The sequence below is a fragment of the Coturnix japonica genome, chromosome Z (genome assembly GCF_001577835.2).
Source record: "Coturnix japonica isolate 7356 chromosome Z, Coturnix japonica 2.1, whole genome shotgun sequence".
NCBI classification, from domain to species: Eukaryota; Metazoa; Chordata; class Aves; order Galliformes; family Phasianidae; genus Coturnix; species Coturnix japonica.
Genome location: NC_029547.1, coordinates 56,753,732 through 56,768,048, shown reverse-complemented (window position 1 = coordinate 56,768,048; position 14,317 = coordinate 56,753,732). Strand labels below are relative to the sequence as shown.

The 14,317-nt window shown below is 37.4% G+C and overlaps 1 protein-coding gene across 5 annotated transcripts in view; it reads right to left on the bottom strand.

Moving 5' to 3' along the window:
* SSBP2 (single stranded DNA binding protein 2) overlaps nt 1-14,317 on the bottom strand; it is a 166,224-nt gene that overhangs the window by 14,767 nt on the left and 137,140 nt on the right. For all 5 annotated transcript variants that reach the window (XR_004305654.1, XM_015849772.2, XM_015849770.2 and 2 more), the window contains 5 exons: nt 12,848-12,902; nt 10,085-10,155; nt 8,811-8,889; nt 5,773-5,801; nt 575-673 (listed from right to left, as the gene is read on the bottom strand). Coding sequence is in view for 4 of the 5 variants with exons in the window: in XM_015849772.2 (XP_015705258.1) it covers nt 575-673; nt 5,773-5,801; nt 8,811-8,889; nt 10,085-10,155; nt 12,848-12,902 (333 nt within the window). In the remaining variant the exon portion in view is untranslated. The remainder of the gene's footprint in view (nt 1-574; nt 674-5,772; nt 5,802-8,810; nt 8,890-10,084; nt 10,156-12,847; nt 12,903-14,317) is intronic.

Here is a 14,317-nt window from a genome sequence, read left to right as displayed (position 1 = left end):
TTGCACAGTTAACGAAGTTGCACTCACTTCTGGCAGCAGTGATTTCCAATAGCAATAGAAGTCACTCAGCACTTCTGAAAAAGCAGGCCACTGCTATTTAGGAACCTAAATGTTGATTTAGAAATACTGCTTAAGGCACAGGAGCTGGAAAATACCTTGCAACATGTTGTACACCATGTTTTGCTGCCTTAAGCTGTCTCCATTTCAAAAAAAACCACCATTTGTCCAAGAATGAGCACTAGAGGGCACCTTTGCCTTTCTTGTCTGGAAGAGCACGCTACCTCCTTACAGCACGAAATCTGGTGCTCTTATTTATATACTTCAGTGTGAATTTGTCCTAGAAAGATGCTCCCGAAGTGCAAAACACATTGTTTTAGGAGTCAAAGTTTGAGCAACCACAAACTGAAACACTCAGATGTAAAGATCTGTTAACTCTGTATTCCAGCTGCTCAGATTGCACCTGATAAATGCCCACTGAACACTGAATGCCTTTTTTTGTTTTTCCTTTTAAATAAAATATCATATCAGGAAAAAAAGTTCCCAAAGTAAAACAACTCCATAAAAAAATACTTACGCTCTCACTCTGAAAAGGGTTTAGGAAGTTTCCACCCATCTCACCGTCATCTCTGGGAGTGCCAGGCTGATTACTCATGCTCATATTACTGGGAGAGTTCTGTTAAACAAGATTTTAAAACACAGATTAAGTGTTGAGCACCAGTTAATTTCCAGGCTTCATGAAGTGTCACACACTCAATACTACACCACAGAGCAGCACACTATGCAATGCAATGGATTTACAAAGAGAGATAAGACTGCTGAGCTATGCAGGCTTATGTCATTAACTTCAGCCCATACAGACAGGTTTCTGGCCCTGAAGGAACAACTATTTACTTGTAATTCTTATTTTCAAGGTTACTGCCACCATCCTCTCCTACTAAAGTCAGAAAAACTATAAATGTCTTCAGCAGACCTAAGAGTAAGCTCTGGCGCCATGCTCATTCATATGGTCAAGTCCAGAGGTCTATGAGCATGTGTCTTGACATACATGACTTCTAAAGGCAGACCTAGTGGTCAACATGTGGACAGCAAACACAGATCTCATAAATCAAGGCCCATATCTGGGGTCTCTGCTCACAGTTTGCAGTTAATGGAAATAGTTTCACAAGTAGTTCAGGAATGTAGTCAGACATGGAGGTGCTAAACCACTTCACTGTGAGCAGCTAATAAAGAGTTTATAGGCAGCTGAGTTAAGGAGAATTCAGACAAAATGCTCCAAATCCAGCCCCCAAATCAGACTTGCAAACACTTTCAGAAGCAGCTGTACTTTTGTGTGTTTGCTTCCACAGAGCCTACTGCAAGAGTGTCTTAATTTTCTTTTCCAGTGTCTAGTTGTAACTGAGATGCTAATTAATAGTAACAATACAAAGATATCTGAAACTAAATGTTTATTAAAAAAACAAAAACAAAAACAAAAGGTACTACACAATCAGATCTATGAGGTTTAGAAAATGATTTCAAGATTCAGATACTTACAGAAAGGATGAAACTAGTTAACTGTCACAGAAATTATTCAGTCAACAGCTAATACATGATTATGTCAGACACTACAATTCGTTAGGTGTTTTCACAAAGCTCATTTGTGGCAACCTGTCATGCCTGGAGTACAGATGCTTCTATTTCTATCACTGTTAAGACTCTTGTTAACACAGGTTTTGCGATGGGAAGGGAATAGTCATGGAAATATGAAACCAGTTTATAATGTCTGACATAGTTTTCCCCTCGTGTCTCTTGATCCAAAAAACTGAATGTTATTGCTGTTGAATTTTACCAGCACAGATCCAACTTTGATATGCCATTATGAACTTAACAAAAACCCAGTGCAGTCAATGTGTAAGCTGATAAATTACAACTGCAAGTACAGATTTTGTTCTGAGTGACTAAATAGCAACAGCTTGAAGAATCATGAGTGAAACCACCCTTTTTTTGTATGTTATTTCTCAATTAGAATAACAGACAGTATGCTAGCTTGCATAGTTTTATAAGGTTTCTTAAAAAGCCTTACCGCATCAGCACAGCAGTAGGGACTGACCATTCTACATGCCATCTGCTTTGAAAGGCCTTTTGCAGGGCTAATGAAAAGCCACCATTAAGTTTTTACCACAATCCTGATCCCCACTTTCAGTCTGAATGGTTATGGATTCAGCTTGGTGTAATTTTTTGCAGCTATACATTAATTATTAAATCCATATATAATCCACACGCAGGTATCATTGTTTTTATGAGCAACCTGAAATATTGCTGATAGTAGGGTCGAGACCTTGGCCTTGTGTTTTCTTTACCATCTCATTCACTCTACTTCTAATGGTGATTCCCCAAGAATCACAGGACAGCAGCACCATCAAAAACAGCAGCAAGTTAACTGATTAATTTACACCAGACAATTACATTTGTTCTTCATTGAAGTTATTGGAGCAAATTTTTAGGGATCCATAGTTTGTAAAAGGCTGAAAACTATTGCCTCAACCACGCCTACCAGACCTGAAGCAGGAATTAATTCAGGGTAGTCCTGTTGCCTATGTTATGCAGGAGGTCATACTACACAATCATAGCAGTCCCTTCTGGCCTTAAAATCTATGAATATAAAGTTTAAAACCCACTAAGGCCTTGTCACATTTATTTTATATGATGCTCCCGTACTTTTGATCATTCCTTGGGGATTTACCCCTATTTTATCTTGCTCTGTGTAGTACAAAGCTTTGAAATTCTGCAATTGCTACAGTATGCCAGCCCCAAAGGTTCAAATTCCTGACATAAATGCTTTTATAGCAACTCCCCTGGGTGGCTTTTATGGCCAGTATGGGGTTTCACATTGTAGCACTAGCTGAATTTTTCCAAAGCTAGTATTTCTTTGATGACTGCACAAATTCCATGGGCACTGAAAGAAACACTGGTTATTAATGTTTATTTAATATGCATAATTTCAGTTCATTTACTTCCTCCATCTCAATCTACTTCATAAAAGCTTCATGTTTTGCCATTCAGCCAATTAAAGTAAAATCGTCTCTGTCTATGGAAAATGTAGCTCTGAATTCTGTGAGCCGTACTGACTCTACCAAGGCTGGATTAATTTCCTTTATCTCATGGGAAAAGATAATCAGCTCCCCTAATATGCATTTTAATCCACTGGAGTTCTATGGCTGTATCTGAGCATCCAGCAACACCCAAACAAACTCTGTGAGCTCCACTGAACAATTCCTGTCATATTAATTAGTAATCTGGAAATCTGCTTGTGAAAAAGCCAACCGCAGGGCTAGCTGGTGATGTGTAAAGGGAGGCTGTTGCTGTAACCAGAACAATCCTGGTAACTGTGTACAAAACTGGAAGGCAGGCATGTAACAATTTTGCATGCATCAGCTCCATAAATACACAATTTCCTGCAAGCAGAACCTGCAATCAAATTTCAACAGTATTATGTAGTATTAACTGCATGAAATTGTCATTGCAATATACAAGGCTCTGCCCACACACTTCTGGTACCTGTGAAGGCTGCATGTTGGGCTGTGCTATTCAGAAAAAGGTATTTACAAGCGAGTATAGAGAATGGTGTAATGAGACAACTCTATTACTTCCTGAGTAAACACCCTTTTCATTTAGATATTTGAAGACGTGCCTCAAATCTGATTTGCGCGATGTTTCATGGAACAAATCACAGGACTTCCAGGTTAATGTCTGGATCCAGGTTTTCAGAATGCCTGATAATCGTATTAGTACATATACTGATACTTAATACCAGTGGGTTTAATATAGTCTTTTAAAAATGATCCAATGGCAAGCTAATAGATATAGCTTTTTTTGTTTTCCATTTCATTCTTAAAAATGCTGCAGTTCGCAAAACAAAACATCACTGAAGAACAGGAACATTGATTTTTAAAGTGATGTATGCTTGTTATCATTGAATCCACCTCTGCAGCTCTCAGCATAGTTCATCTAGGGCAATATGGTCATTTTAGACCCTTATTTTTCACTTTGCAGGGCCTGAACACAATGCAGACCTTAAAGGCTTACAAAAGCATAGCCCTGCTATATGTGCTACTCCATCTCAGGAGCAGCAGCCAGCTCCAAGACATACTGCTGAGGTACTTCTCTTTAGAAAAGGCCACAGAGGGATGCTGTAAGGCCATAACCACCTGTGCAATTATGAAATTATGCTGTTTGCCTGTGGTGAATTTCTTCTGATGCAAGATAATGTCATCTGCATTGGCAACGACCTCATATCCATTATAAACAGCACAGCACACTATGATACATGCCTATGTATGCTTTACTAGCCGCACTTCTCCCACAGCCCTATCTGAGCACCACCTGGGGAACAGTTCAGGTTCCTCCTTCTCCACTTCAGATATACAAATAGGTTTAACTAACTACATGCGCCTTTTGGATAGCTGGGAGCGTATCCTCAGCCTACAAAGTCCTGTTTAAGCAGAAATTTAGGCGTCTATGTGTTTGCATTTCACCATAGCCCAGGGCCAGCCTAGGGGTGCATCAACAATGATGTCCTCCGTAGGACCACAGCATCCACAGACAAGTCCAAAGTGAAAAAGTCTGCACAGAGAGGGATCTCACTGCAGTGCTGTGTTACTTAGTCCTGAGCCAGCCATGAGCAGTTCATACACTCACCACAGACTCGTGCTCCTTTCTGGGAAGAGTGTTAAAAATTTCTCAATAAAAGAATAAGCTACAGAACTGTAACTGCAACAAGCTATTCATCTTTTTTTTATATTTGTAGATCAAAAGCACAAAAGTGCAGTGGTTTACTGATACACTTATTAGTTTTAGTCAGTTACACCTGAAGACACTGAGTACAAAACAGCAGTTGGCAGGGACAGATTTATCCTGCTTTATCAATGCCAAATAAGTTCATTAATTCCTTATTTGAATAAGTTCTTAAATTAATAATGATCACATGCATAGTAGAGTTCTATTTTTATGGCAGAAGTGACACATTAAAGCATAATATTATTTTTGTAGATGCAAAACCCCTGCAGGTTAAGCTCACATTCGTTTTGGGTAAAATATTTAATGATTATGAAATCAAAACAGTGACTCTTCTGCAAGTACTTTTAAATCTAGCTTTTAGAGACTTACAATAATGATTAAGATATTAACTGTGCCTTACAGAGGTGACAAAGACAATCATGTGCTGCACACAAGTAACATCATAAAGGCATTGCCCCCAACTTGCACCTAACAAGCTTTGATTATTAGAACTGTATTGTCATTGAATTGTTGAATGGGTTGGGTCTGAAGAGACCTCAGAGTTCACTCAGTCCCAATCCCCCTGCCATGGGCAGGTTGCCTAACCCCATCTCAGGCTGCCCAGGGCCTTATCCAGCCTGGCCCCAAGCATCTCCAAAGATGGGGCAGCTGTGCCAAGGCCTCACTATCCTCATTGTGGAGAATTCCTTCCTTACATATGTATACATTTGTCTTAAAAGTATGTTAGACTGTAACATGGTAAATCAAAATATGCAATGGATATACATTAATCACATGCATTAGCACACATTACTATGCAGTATGAAGTGACTCTATTTATATTCTCTACTGATCACAGGCATTGCTTTAAAGTTTTCAGCTAATGTTTACTGTCTGCATAGACTCTGAATAGTTGATGAGCAGAAATTGTAGATACATAACAAAAAGCTTCAAAACAAAGACAAAGAAAATATGTTCACAGTGAAATGTTCAAAAAATATGTTACTAGGTACTCACTTTGGAAATACTGTCCATGTCTCCTGAGCCTTAAATTAAAATAAAATAATTATTAAATTAGTTTCGAGCTGACATTAACCAAAAACCTTTTTTCCCCATACTAAATATAAGATATGACAGCAATATTATAAAGTTTAACAGTTCGTGATCTCCTTCCTTCCCACTATCTCGTTTTGTAAAAGTTTACAGTCAAAACAGTATTTCACGTACACAACTACTGTAAGAAGAGAGAAAAGAATGAAGGACACATTTCTCATCTGCACAGGCAATTTGAATCATGTCTGTTAGGAAGAGATGGCCTTGTACAAGTTAAACAAGAGTTTGTCCAACCTCCCTGAATTCTTAGTGAAGGCAGGGAATAGGTAATGCAATTAATTTGGGGTACATACTTCTAGGGGAAATGTTGCTGCAGACCAAGGGAAAAAAAAAAAAAGCAAAGCTATGGACAATTAGTAGAAGTTAATGTTCTTGGGGTAGGGAAAAAAAAGAAAAGACTATTGTTTTTACTGAACTTCAGTTATTCAGAACTCCCTTTTAAGGAGTGAAGAGTCCATCTCTAGTGCGTCTAGGGGGAGCTCATCAGTGTCTTTGCTCCAAAAGCACTAACCTATACACAAACGGGCTGAGATGATACCCACTTATAATGTGTTACAAACACTGATGATGACATTATCTTTTAGAAGCAGATGATCCTGAGGGTTGGAATAACAGAAACCAATTAAACTGAAATACAGTGAATGAAAGACTACTAGCAAGATATTTTTTTGCATGCTCTCACTTTGGTAAAGCCAAGAATAAAGGAAATATTTTAGGAGGGATGTATCATAGAAAGCATTTTTAGCAGCAACAGACAGCAAACAATTCTGCTCACCTATTTAGAGGAAAGACATTCCAATTAGAAGAGTGTCAGAGAAAAACAATGAAGCAAAGGGGGCTGTGGGAGGTGACTGTAGTAGCTCACTAGACTTAGTCACAAAACATAAAGGTTGAGAAGGAGTAAGATGTTTCTCCACAAATGCATCAAATTCATGAATGTTATGAAGAGAAAGAGCTATTTTGTCACAGCCAAAAGAAAACGTGCTGGTGGAAATTAGCAAAAGCCTTCTAACCACCAGCTCTGAACAAATATCCAGTAGAACAGTTGTGGTTAAAGAAGATTGGTAAGTGCAAGATGAAACTTGACCAATTAACACCTTTGATTGTGAGACACCGCTGCTTACTGCAGCACGGAAATGAAAGCAGATCTCCCCCCACCTTCCTCTGTGGAAACAACTCAATTTCATTTTCAATTCAAAGTTAACCTTATGAAGAAGTCATAGTTAATTTGACTAAGAATGTAATCATTTTCACTGCCAGAAGTACCTAAGTAAATGCTACATACATACCAAATCCTCCTACAACTGTTTCAATTTTATTCTTTAATTTATCCAACAAACATTTCTATGGCTATGGAAACTGACAGAAGAAGATGTAATTCCCTTTTATACTGTTTCTCATTTATTTGCACGTCATGCACATCATTACTAATTAAAGCAACAACACATTTTAGGATTGTAATCTGTAAAGTAAGGCTGTAAAATCACAAAGTGCCCTAATGTAAAGTAATCTAGGAATTGTAGGAACCTGTCCTCCCACCAAAACAAAAGACAATTCTCTTAGGAATTAGATGTGTACTGTTGAATTTCAGTAGTTTGGAATGTATCTCCTACATGAATTTTGATAGCACAGCTATTTCTCATCTTGTTATAAACTTTTTCTTTTTTTTTTTAAATTTTAAATTTTTTTTTATTTAATTTCTTCCTTTGTTTTGCCTTTTTATGCTTCTGTCTCACAGCCTGCAACTCTGGTGTTAGGAATGACAGATATTTCTTTGCCATGAGTGTATATAATTAAATGTTATTAACTGCAGGATGAAGCTGAGGTTTACCCACACCCATGCTACGAAGATGACAGAGCTTTTTGCCAGGGACAAAAGCCAGAGGACAGTGGCAGCTTGGCTTCTAGCTGCTGGACATGTGTTTAGCTTGTTGGGGTTTTGCCCCACAAAAGAAAATGGCACTCAGGAAAAAGCTGCTGGTGCCTTGTGGGGGCAGCTCTCTGATGTAATAGAGAACCCTGCTGGTGAACAACAGAGATGGAAGTTGCTGCCTCTGTCACCAGAAGATAGAAGAGTAAGGCATATGAACTGTGTGCACTATTACTGCCCTGCTGGGAGCAGAAATAAATCCCTTGTCTTTATTTCTTGCGGGTATGGAGAAGTAATGCAATTTATTTAACTGTCCCTTGTTTCTTACATCCTTTTCATGTGTCTTCCAGCAAAGAGCAAAAGCAAGGAGCAAAGAGCTTGCTAGTCAACAGATAAAGCAATTAATGTTTTGTAGAGTTGTGCAGTGCTTCTCCCTTAGATTTGTGTCCTTCAAAAATTATAGTGTCAAAAGTCAAAACTGTATCCTGTTTTTCCTGTGTCTGTACCCTCTAACAAGATAGCATGCTCTGTCTTGCTGCATTAGAATTGGCACTTGTATGAAGCTGCTTGTGCAAATGGAGTAATAATACTAATTATTAACAGACGGATGGCTAATTATAGAACAAATGAAGATATCCAACTGCTGGGATAAAAACAGTTTAACACATACATCAGTATATGTAATAACTTACTTCCAGGTAATAGATTAGAATCTGCACCAGCATGTCACAGTAACACCTCACATTTTTGAAAGATGAGGAGACGTAAGTAAAAATGGGTCTTAGGCCATCATTTCCACTTCACTGTCATATTACGTACACTTTTAGAGTGTTTTCAATCCATTGGGATAAAGCTACACTTTCTTTCATCAATAAAATACAGCATTTTTCTTCCAGAGCTACATTATGTATGCAAAGTCATAGGCATAAAAAGTATCCTAATACTTTTAACTGATGTTTTTAGGCTATTTTTTACAATATTTTTATATACAGTCTTCCACATTACTCAATAAACACAGAAAATGGCATTGGTCATTGAAAATTCACAATGTTTGTAATATTGCTTTTATTACCTAATGATCCATTCATATGATGTGAATCCATTCCACCCAGTCCACTCATAGGTCCATCTGACCCTGGCCCCATTGGAAACTATAAAAGGATCAGACATTAAAAACTGGTATTACAGTACAGATTTTTGTATGCCATCTAATAAAAAGAAAATATTCCTCAGGACAAAAATAGAAAAGTGCACAGTCCCAGCTTTGAATGTGAAAATCAAGTGAAAGCCATACGTAAAGACTGCAAAAGCATCACTGCTTTTGTTCACTTTTTATAACTGCTACCTTCATGATCATTTGAGAACTTTACCTCTGTAGGCTGGCATAAAATTCATCAATAATTCATTATTTACTTCAATGCCATGTGTATGATTTTCAGATCTGCACCTGGTAGTGCAGACCTACCTCTACTCCCATTGACCTTACAGGAACTTTACTATTCTCTTCAACAAGTAATTGATTAATGAACAGCTTTCATACCCGACCCTATCTATACTGACAGTCAGACTACTCGATGCTATATTTGCAGTGTGAGTAGTTTCTGTCCAATTATACTTATTAACCTTAATTCAGTTTTTCAAAAACTCAGAGGCATTAACACTACAGAATATTTCTTTACAATTCACTGAGTAATGAATTACAAATGTCTAAAAGTCTGATTTTTCAAGTTCTACTGGCCTTTCTTTTTCATTAAGTCCCATAAAATGGACTGTACTAAAGTGAAATATGATTGCAGTAAAGAAATACTACAAAACTGAAGGCATAGCAATCAGAGAAAAAAGAAGTTCTACCTAAGAATCCAGATATTCATCAGTTCTAAAACTTCTGAAGTTTGGGATAAAACAGAAGTTTGATTTTTTTCTCAGAAATACTAATCTTATCCCTTTATCAACATCCAGGCAACATAACACTGTGCCACTTTCAATGTTTCTTTCTTGGAGGTAATATGGAAGTTTGAGCCCTTCAGAAACTAATACTTAGTGGCAGCTCTAAGGATTACGACATTTCACACAGAAGTCTATTTTACATTGCAGTCTAACAACTAAGTTATCACCAAGACCCACAATCAGAAGTTTCTAAGGTTTCATCCATGTAGAAAAAGTGCCCCAATCATTATTTAGTATGTATTAGCATGATTGAGAAACATTAAAAAGGACAGGGAAGCAACAAAAGTGTCATCCATAATAATGGGAAACTTATTACTAAAAATGTCTGATGTGAATATAGCAGTTTGGATACAACAGCCCTATATTATTCAAATAGTATGTAACTAGATTCATATTTACATTGGGTCTGTTGGGTCCAGGTGGTACTGCATTCATTAAAGTGTACATGTTGTCTCCAGAGTTGGTTGAATCTGTAATAAGAGATTATTTTAAGTGCTAATATGTATATTTCAATATATCTACTCACCCAAGACACTTCTTGTCATTTTGTTCATATTATTTCTGTGCCGGAATCACTGATAAACAGTAGCAATAAAAAGGAGAATTTTGTTCCTTTTCTATCTACTTCTACCATACAACAGAGCCATGAAAAGAAATAATTGCAGTGGTCCCTGAGTGACTATTTCTAGACTCTAGTTTTATGCATGATTGTTAAAAGGTTTACAAATCACCAAGTATCTAATTGTTTAATTCCATAAACCCTTCCTCCCGGACCTCTAAATAATTTCAGTCATCTTCAACATTCTCTGTAAAACAGGAGTCTCTTTCTTATCAATACTTTCTGTAATTTGTTTTCCATCTGTAATAAATGATAAATAGTAATAAATGATACAGACTTCAAGTTAGTATAGCAAATGGAATTTTTCATTCTTTCTCATCTGTGTCAGACCATTAGATTATGAACATATCTAGCTATTCAACAGGGCATTGCGCGAAATCCTTACTCTAAGAACAGCTTTAGCTGATCTGTCTTCACAGTGCAATGTGGTGTAATGCTTCAAAACTAATTTGTGTTCAAAACCAACAAAACCATTCTGGAGCAGCACAGTGACTCAGCTGTTAATTCGGACAAGAGTTTCACTGGGCCTGGCTGTTGACACAGCTATAACGCTAGTTCTCCAATTAATGTGTGTGAACTTTCCTCTCTGGTGGAGCACTTCCAGCATGAAATGCAAGATGTAGCTAGCAAGACATACAGGAGTCTTCAGGTTGAAATGAAGAAACCAATGGCTGAGAATTACTATTACTACTCATTCTGATCTCAAACTCATCTGCTAATACATACAAAGTCTTAACACTATTCATCAAAATATCAAAGAAAGGGAAATGAAAAAACTCAGCAGATGGTGGATAAACTAGCAAAAGTCTTTCCCAAGGAATCTGACAAGAGATAGGCCATGTGATGAAACATTTTACTGAGTGGTGAATGTTCTAGGTAAGGTTTAAACACATTTTGAAGGGGACAGCATAACATAATAAACAAATGAACAAACAAACAAATAAATACTGGCAGGTATTACAGGTAATACAGGAAAATCTGCAACCTCCACAGCATCTGTAAAAGGACCTCAAAAAGAACATTCAATCTCTTTGAACAAGAGTTATGAACCGCAGCACATGCAAAATTCAGTACTGAGCTGTAAATCCTTTTTTCCAAAACAAGGTGATGGATGTCTTCTAAGTCTGAAGTAGTGCAAGTAAGAAAGCCTAGATCTGATTGAAATGTGTTGGAACTGGGAATGTGGCTTGTGTGAGAATATATTCATACACATGCAGTTAAAATCAAGATCTTTTCCTGTTTCCCAGTCTTTCTGATGCGGCATTTTAAGCTTCAATTAACCCTGGTAAGTAAAGTATCACAATGATATCCAAATGTACTCATTGTTGAAAAGGAGAAATGCAAGCATACAGCAAGCTATTTTAATGTTTGGTGAGGTACACAGGAAGTTCTTCAGCCACCAGATCCTTTGGAGACATACATCCCTGACTCTCCAGGCCTTAGGAAACTCAGAATGGATTTTCTCAAGTAAGTACCTTTGTAAAATTCTCAGACGGACAGTTCCTAAGCATCTGCATACTTTGGAAAACAGAGCGTTAAAAACTTTTTTAGTATCTTTAACTGAAAACAGGAAAATTTTCTCCACCGAAGCTTTATCTGACATGCACACAGACAGCCTAACATGTGCCATAACTGCAGGGCTGTTTATTTTTAAAAGCGTAGGCTGTCTTCAAGTTTGTTTTATGATAAAATAAATTCTAACTTTTAAATGCCAGCTTGCACTATGCATCTTTTTTCCACAAGTGATATAATGAGGAAGCACTACTCAATATCTTGTGTTTTTAAAGCCTCAGAATTGCAATTAAAGAAAATATGATATTGGTGCAAGAAATCTTCATGGGAAATTAGGTAACTTCCCTGCCCTCTGACACTATAGAGGACAGCAAGAACAAGTTGGATTCAAAGACTGAGGATTCTGTTCCACCACTGAGGTGATCACATCTGTCTTAGCTGGGTAAAGTGCATTACAAAGACACACGCTGCCCAAGAGGAGTCTGAGTAGCTACTAAATGTGTTATGTATTTAGTTTCATCTTAGACTTCTAATGTTGTCCATGGGGGGAGGATGGAATCTTCCACATGTTGCGATTTTTCCCTCCTTTGCAGAACAGTGATGTAGTATCTGTCTGAAAAACTTGAAGCCTTGAAAAGATAACTAGCTGTCCTGAATCCTCTCATCCTCATCGGTCCTTCAAACCTTGGTAGTAGTATGGCCAGTCTTTTGTCACCAAGTGGTACAGACCACATTACTTGGGAAACAATGGGACACTGAAGATCTGGGAACAAATCACTGGTTTGTTTTCCTTTCTACTGCTGAAATCATGCAAGAAAGGTTGGTCTAGAAATGAACTGCTTTGAACTGTACAAATATAGTGACTTGTATGTCTGTAACATAGCAGGGATAGAAAGGGAGTTAGAAAGCAGGAAAAAAAAATATATAGAGCATATAAAGCTAATAATTTCTCATTAAAATTGAATTTGATAACAATAATGTACTTCCTAAAATCCCTTATAATTTTATAGTTTCTGAGTACATTTCTGTACCTGCTGGGCTAGGCATGATGGGTGTTCCTGGTGGCCCTCCACCTCCTGGAGGACCCTAGAGACAGCAGAAAACATCAGTTAGCATCAAATGAAAAAATACCACAGAAAAAAGATACACCTTTTCCAATAAGCCAGCAGAACAGCTTCTAACAGACTACCACAACACAACTGCTCAGCAAGTTTTGGCATTAACTTAAATACAATGCATATTGACACAAGAATACCCTTTAGTCAGTAACTGTATCATGATGTGAGTCAGACAAAAGAAATACCTGAATCAGGGCCTGAAACTGTAATATTTAATTCCCACAACTGACTTTTGTTACCGCTGTTTTTTAATTGGCTTTTCCATTCTGTTGTGCTTTGTTTAAGAGTAGCCAGTGTCTGCTAATGGCAAAGTACAGGATGTCTCATGGGAAGTGAGGAAGGCAGCCACCTTAAGAAAGGCTCTCTCTGAGATAGTTAGTATCTCAATGCTCTTAATTCAGCCTGTATAATATCCTACATTTCTGAAAATAGCATCTGAATACACAGTTCCTTCTCAAATTAATGACAAATGGATATTTACGAGGCATAGAATTATAGCTTCTAGCCTGTGTTTGCAGATCCACTGATGTTTTTAAGCAACACGTAGAACTAGCAACTCAGTTTTATAAAAATGTCTAAGTCAGCAGAATGTCAACAAATATAAATTGGTCCTCTTCTGCATAATAAAAAACACTCTGGTTGATAACAACAGGTGATTGTTTCCAGTGCCGTATGACTGTTATTATATGTTGTCTCTTTTACTGTATTTTAGAACAGCACACAGACTGCTCCAAACAGCAGCAGATTTTGTAAGTAACACCGACTATACAGGTTTGGCCGTTCCTATCTGCTGACAAGGACCATTGCTGGGATTTCCTATAAATCACTGAGATATTTTGGAAAGAAGCAACGAAGTTTTGGATTTAAAACAATACGCTCTTTTTTTCAGCCATCAACTAAAATTAATCTTACAAAACACACAGCAATGATGTACTAGTGTTCAATGCTTTCATGCTATCAAAATCAGTAATGTAGCAGCTTTCTGACTGATACCATCCCTGCCTCTGCTCATTCAAGCAAAATACTTAATACATCGGAAGCGTGCTTCTCTATCTGCTAGTAAGTGATTAACTCACAGTTAATTGTAAATGAAACAGAAACCTTGAATACTAAGTGCACAAACTATGATTTTAGGTTTACATTATTTTTTTCAGCCTTGATATAAAGAGGTGTAGAAACCACTAACTGGTTATTTATTAGAAAAGTTACTCGCGTTCCCTGTTAATATTTGCATCTAATGTAAGTTCGGTGTTTACCCTCAGTGTGTGTATATATGTGTCTTTTAAAAAAGCCTCCCAGAACTAATGATTTCCTCCCTCAGAATATATCTATTTTGAAATTATTTCTCAAAAAGATACCTATACATTGAAATATGGCAATGTC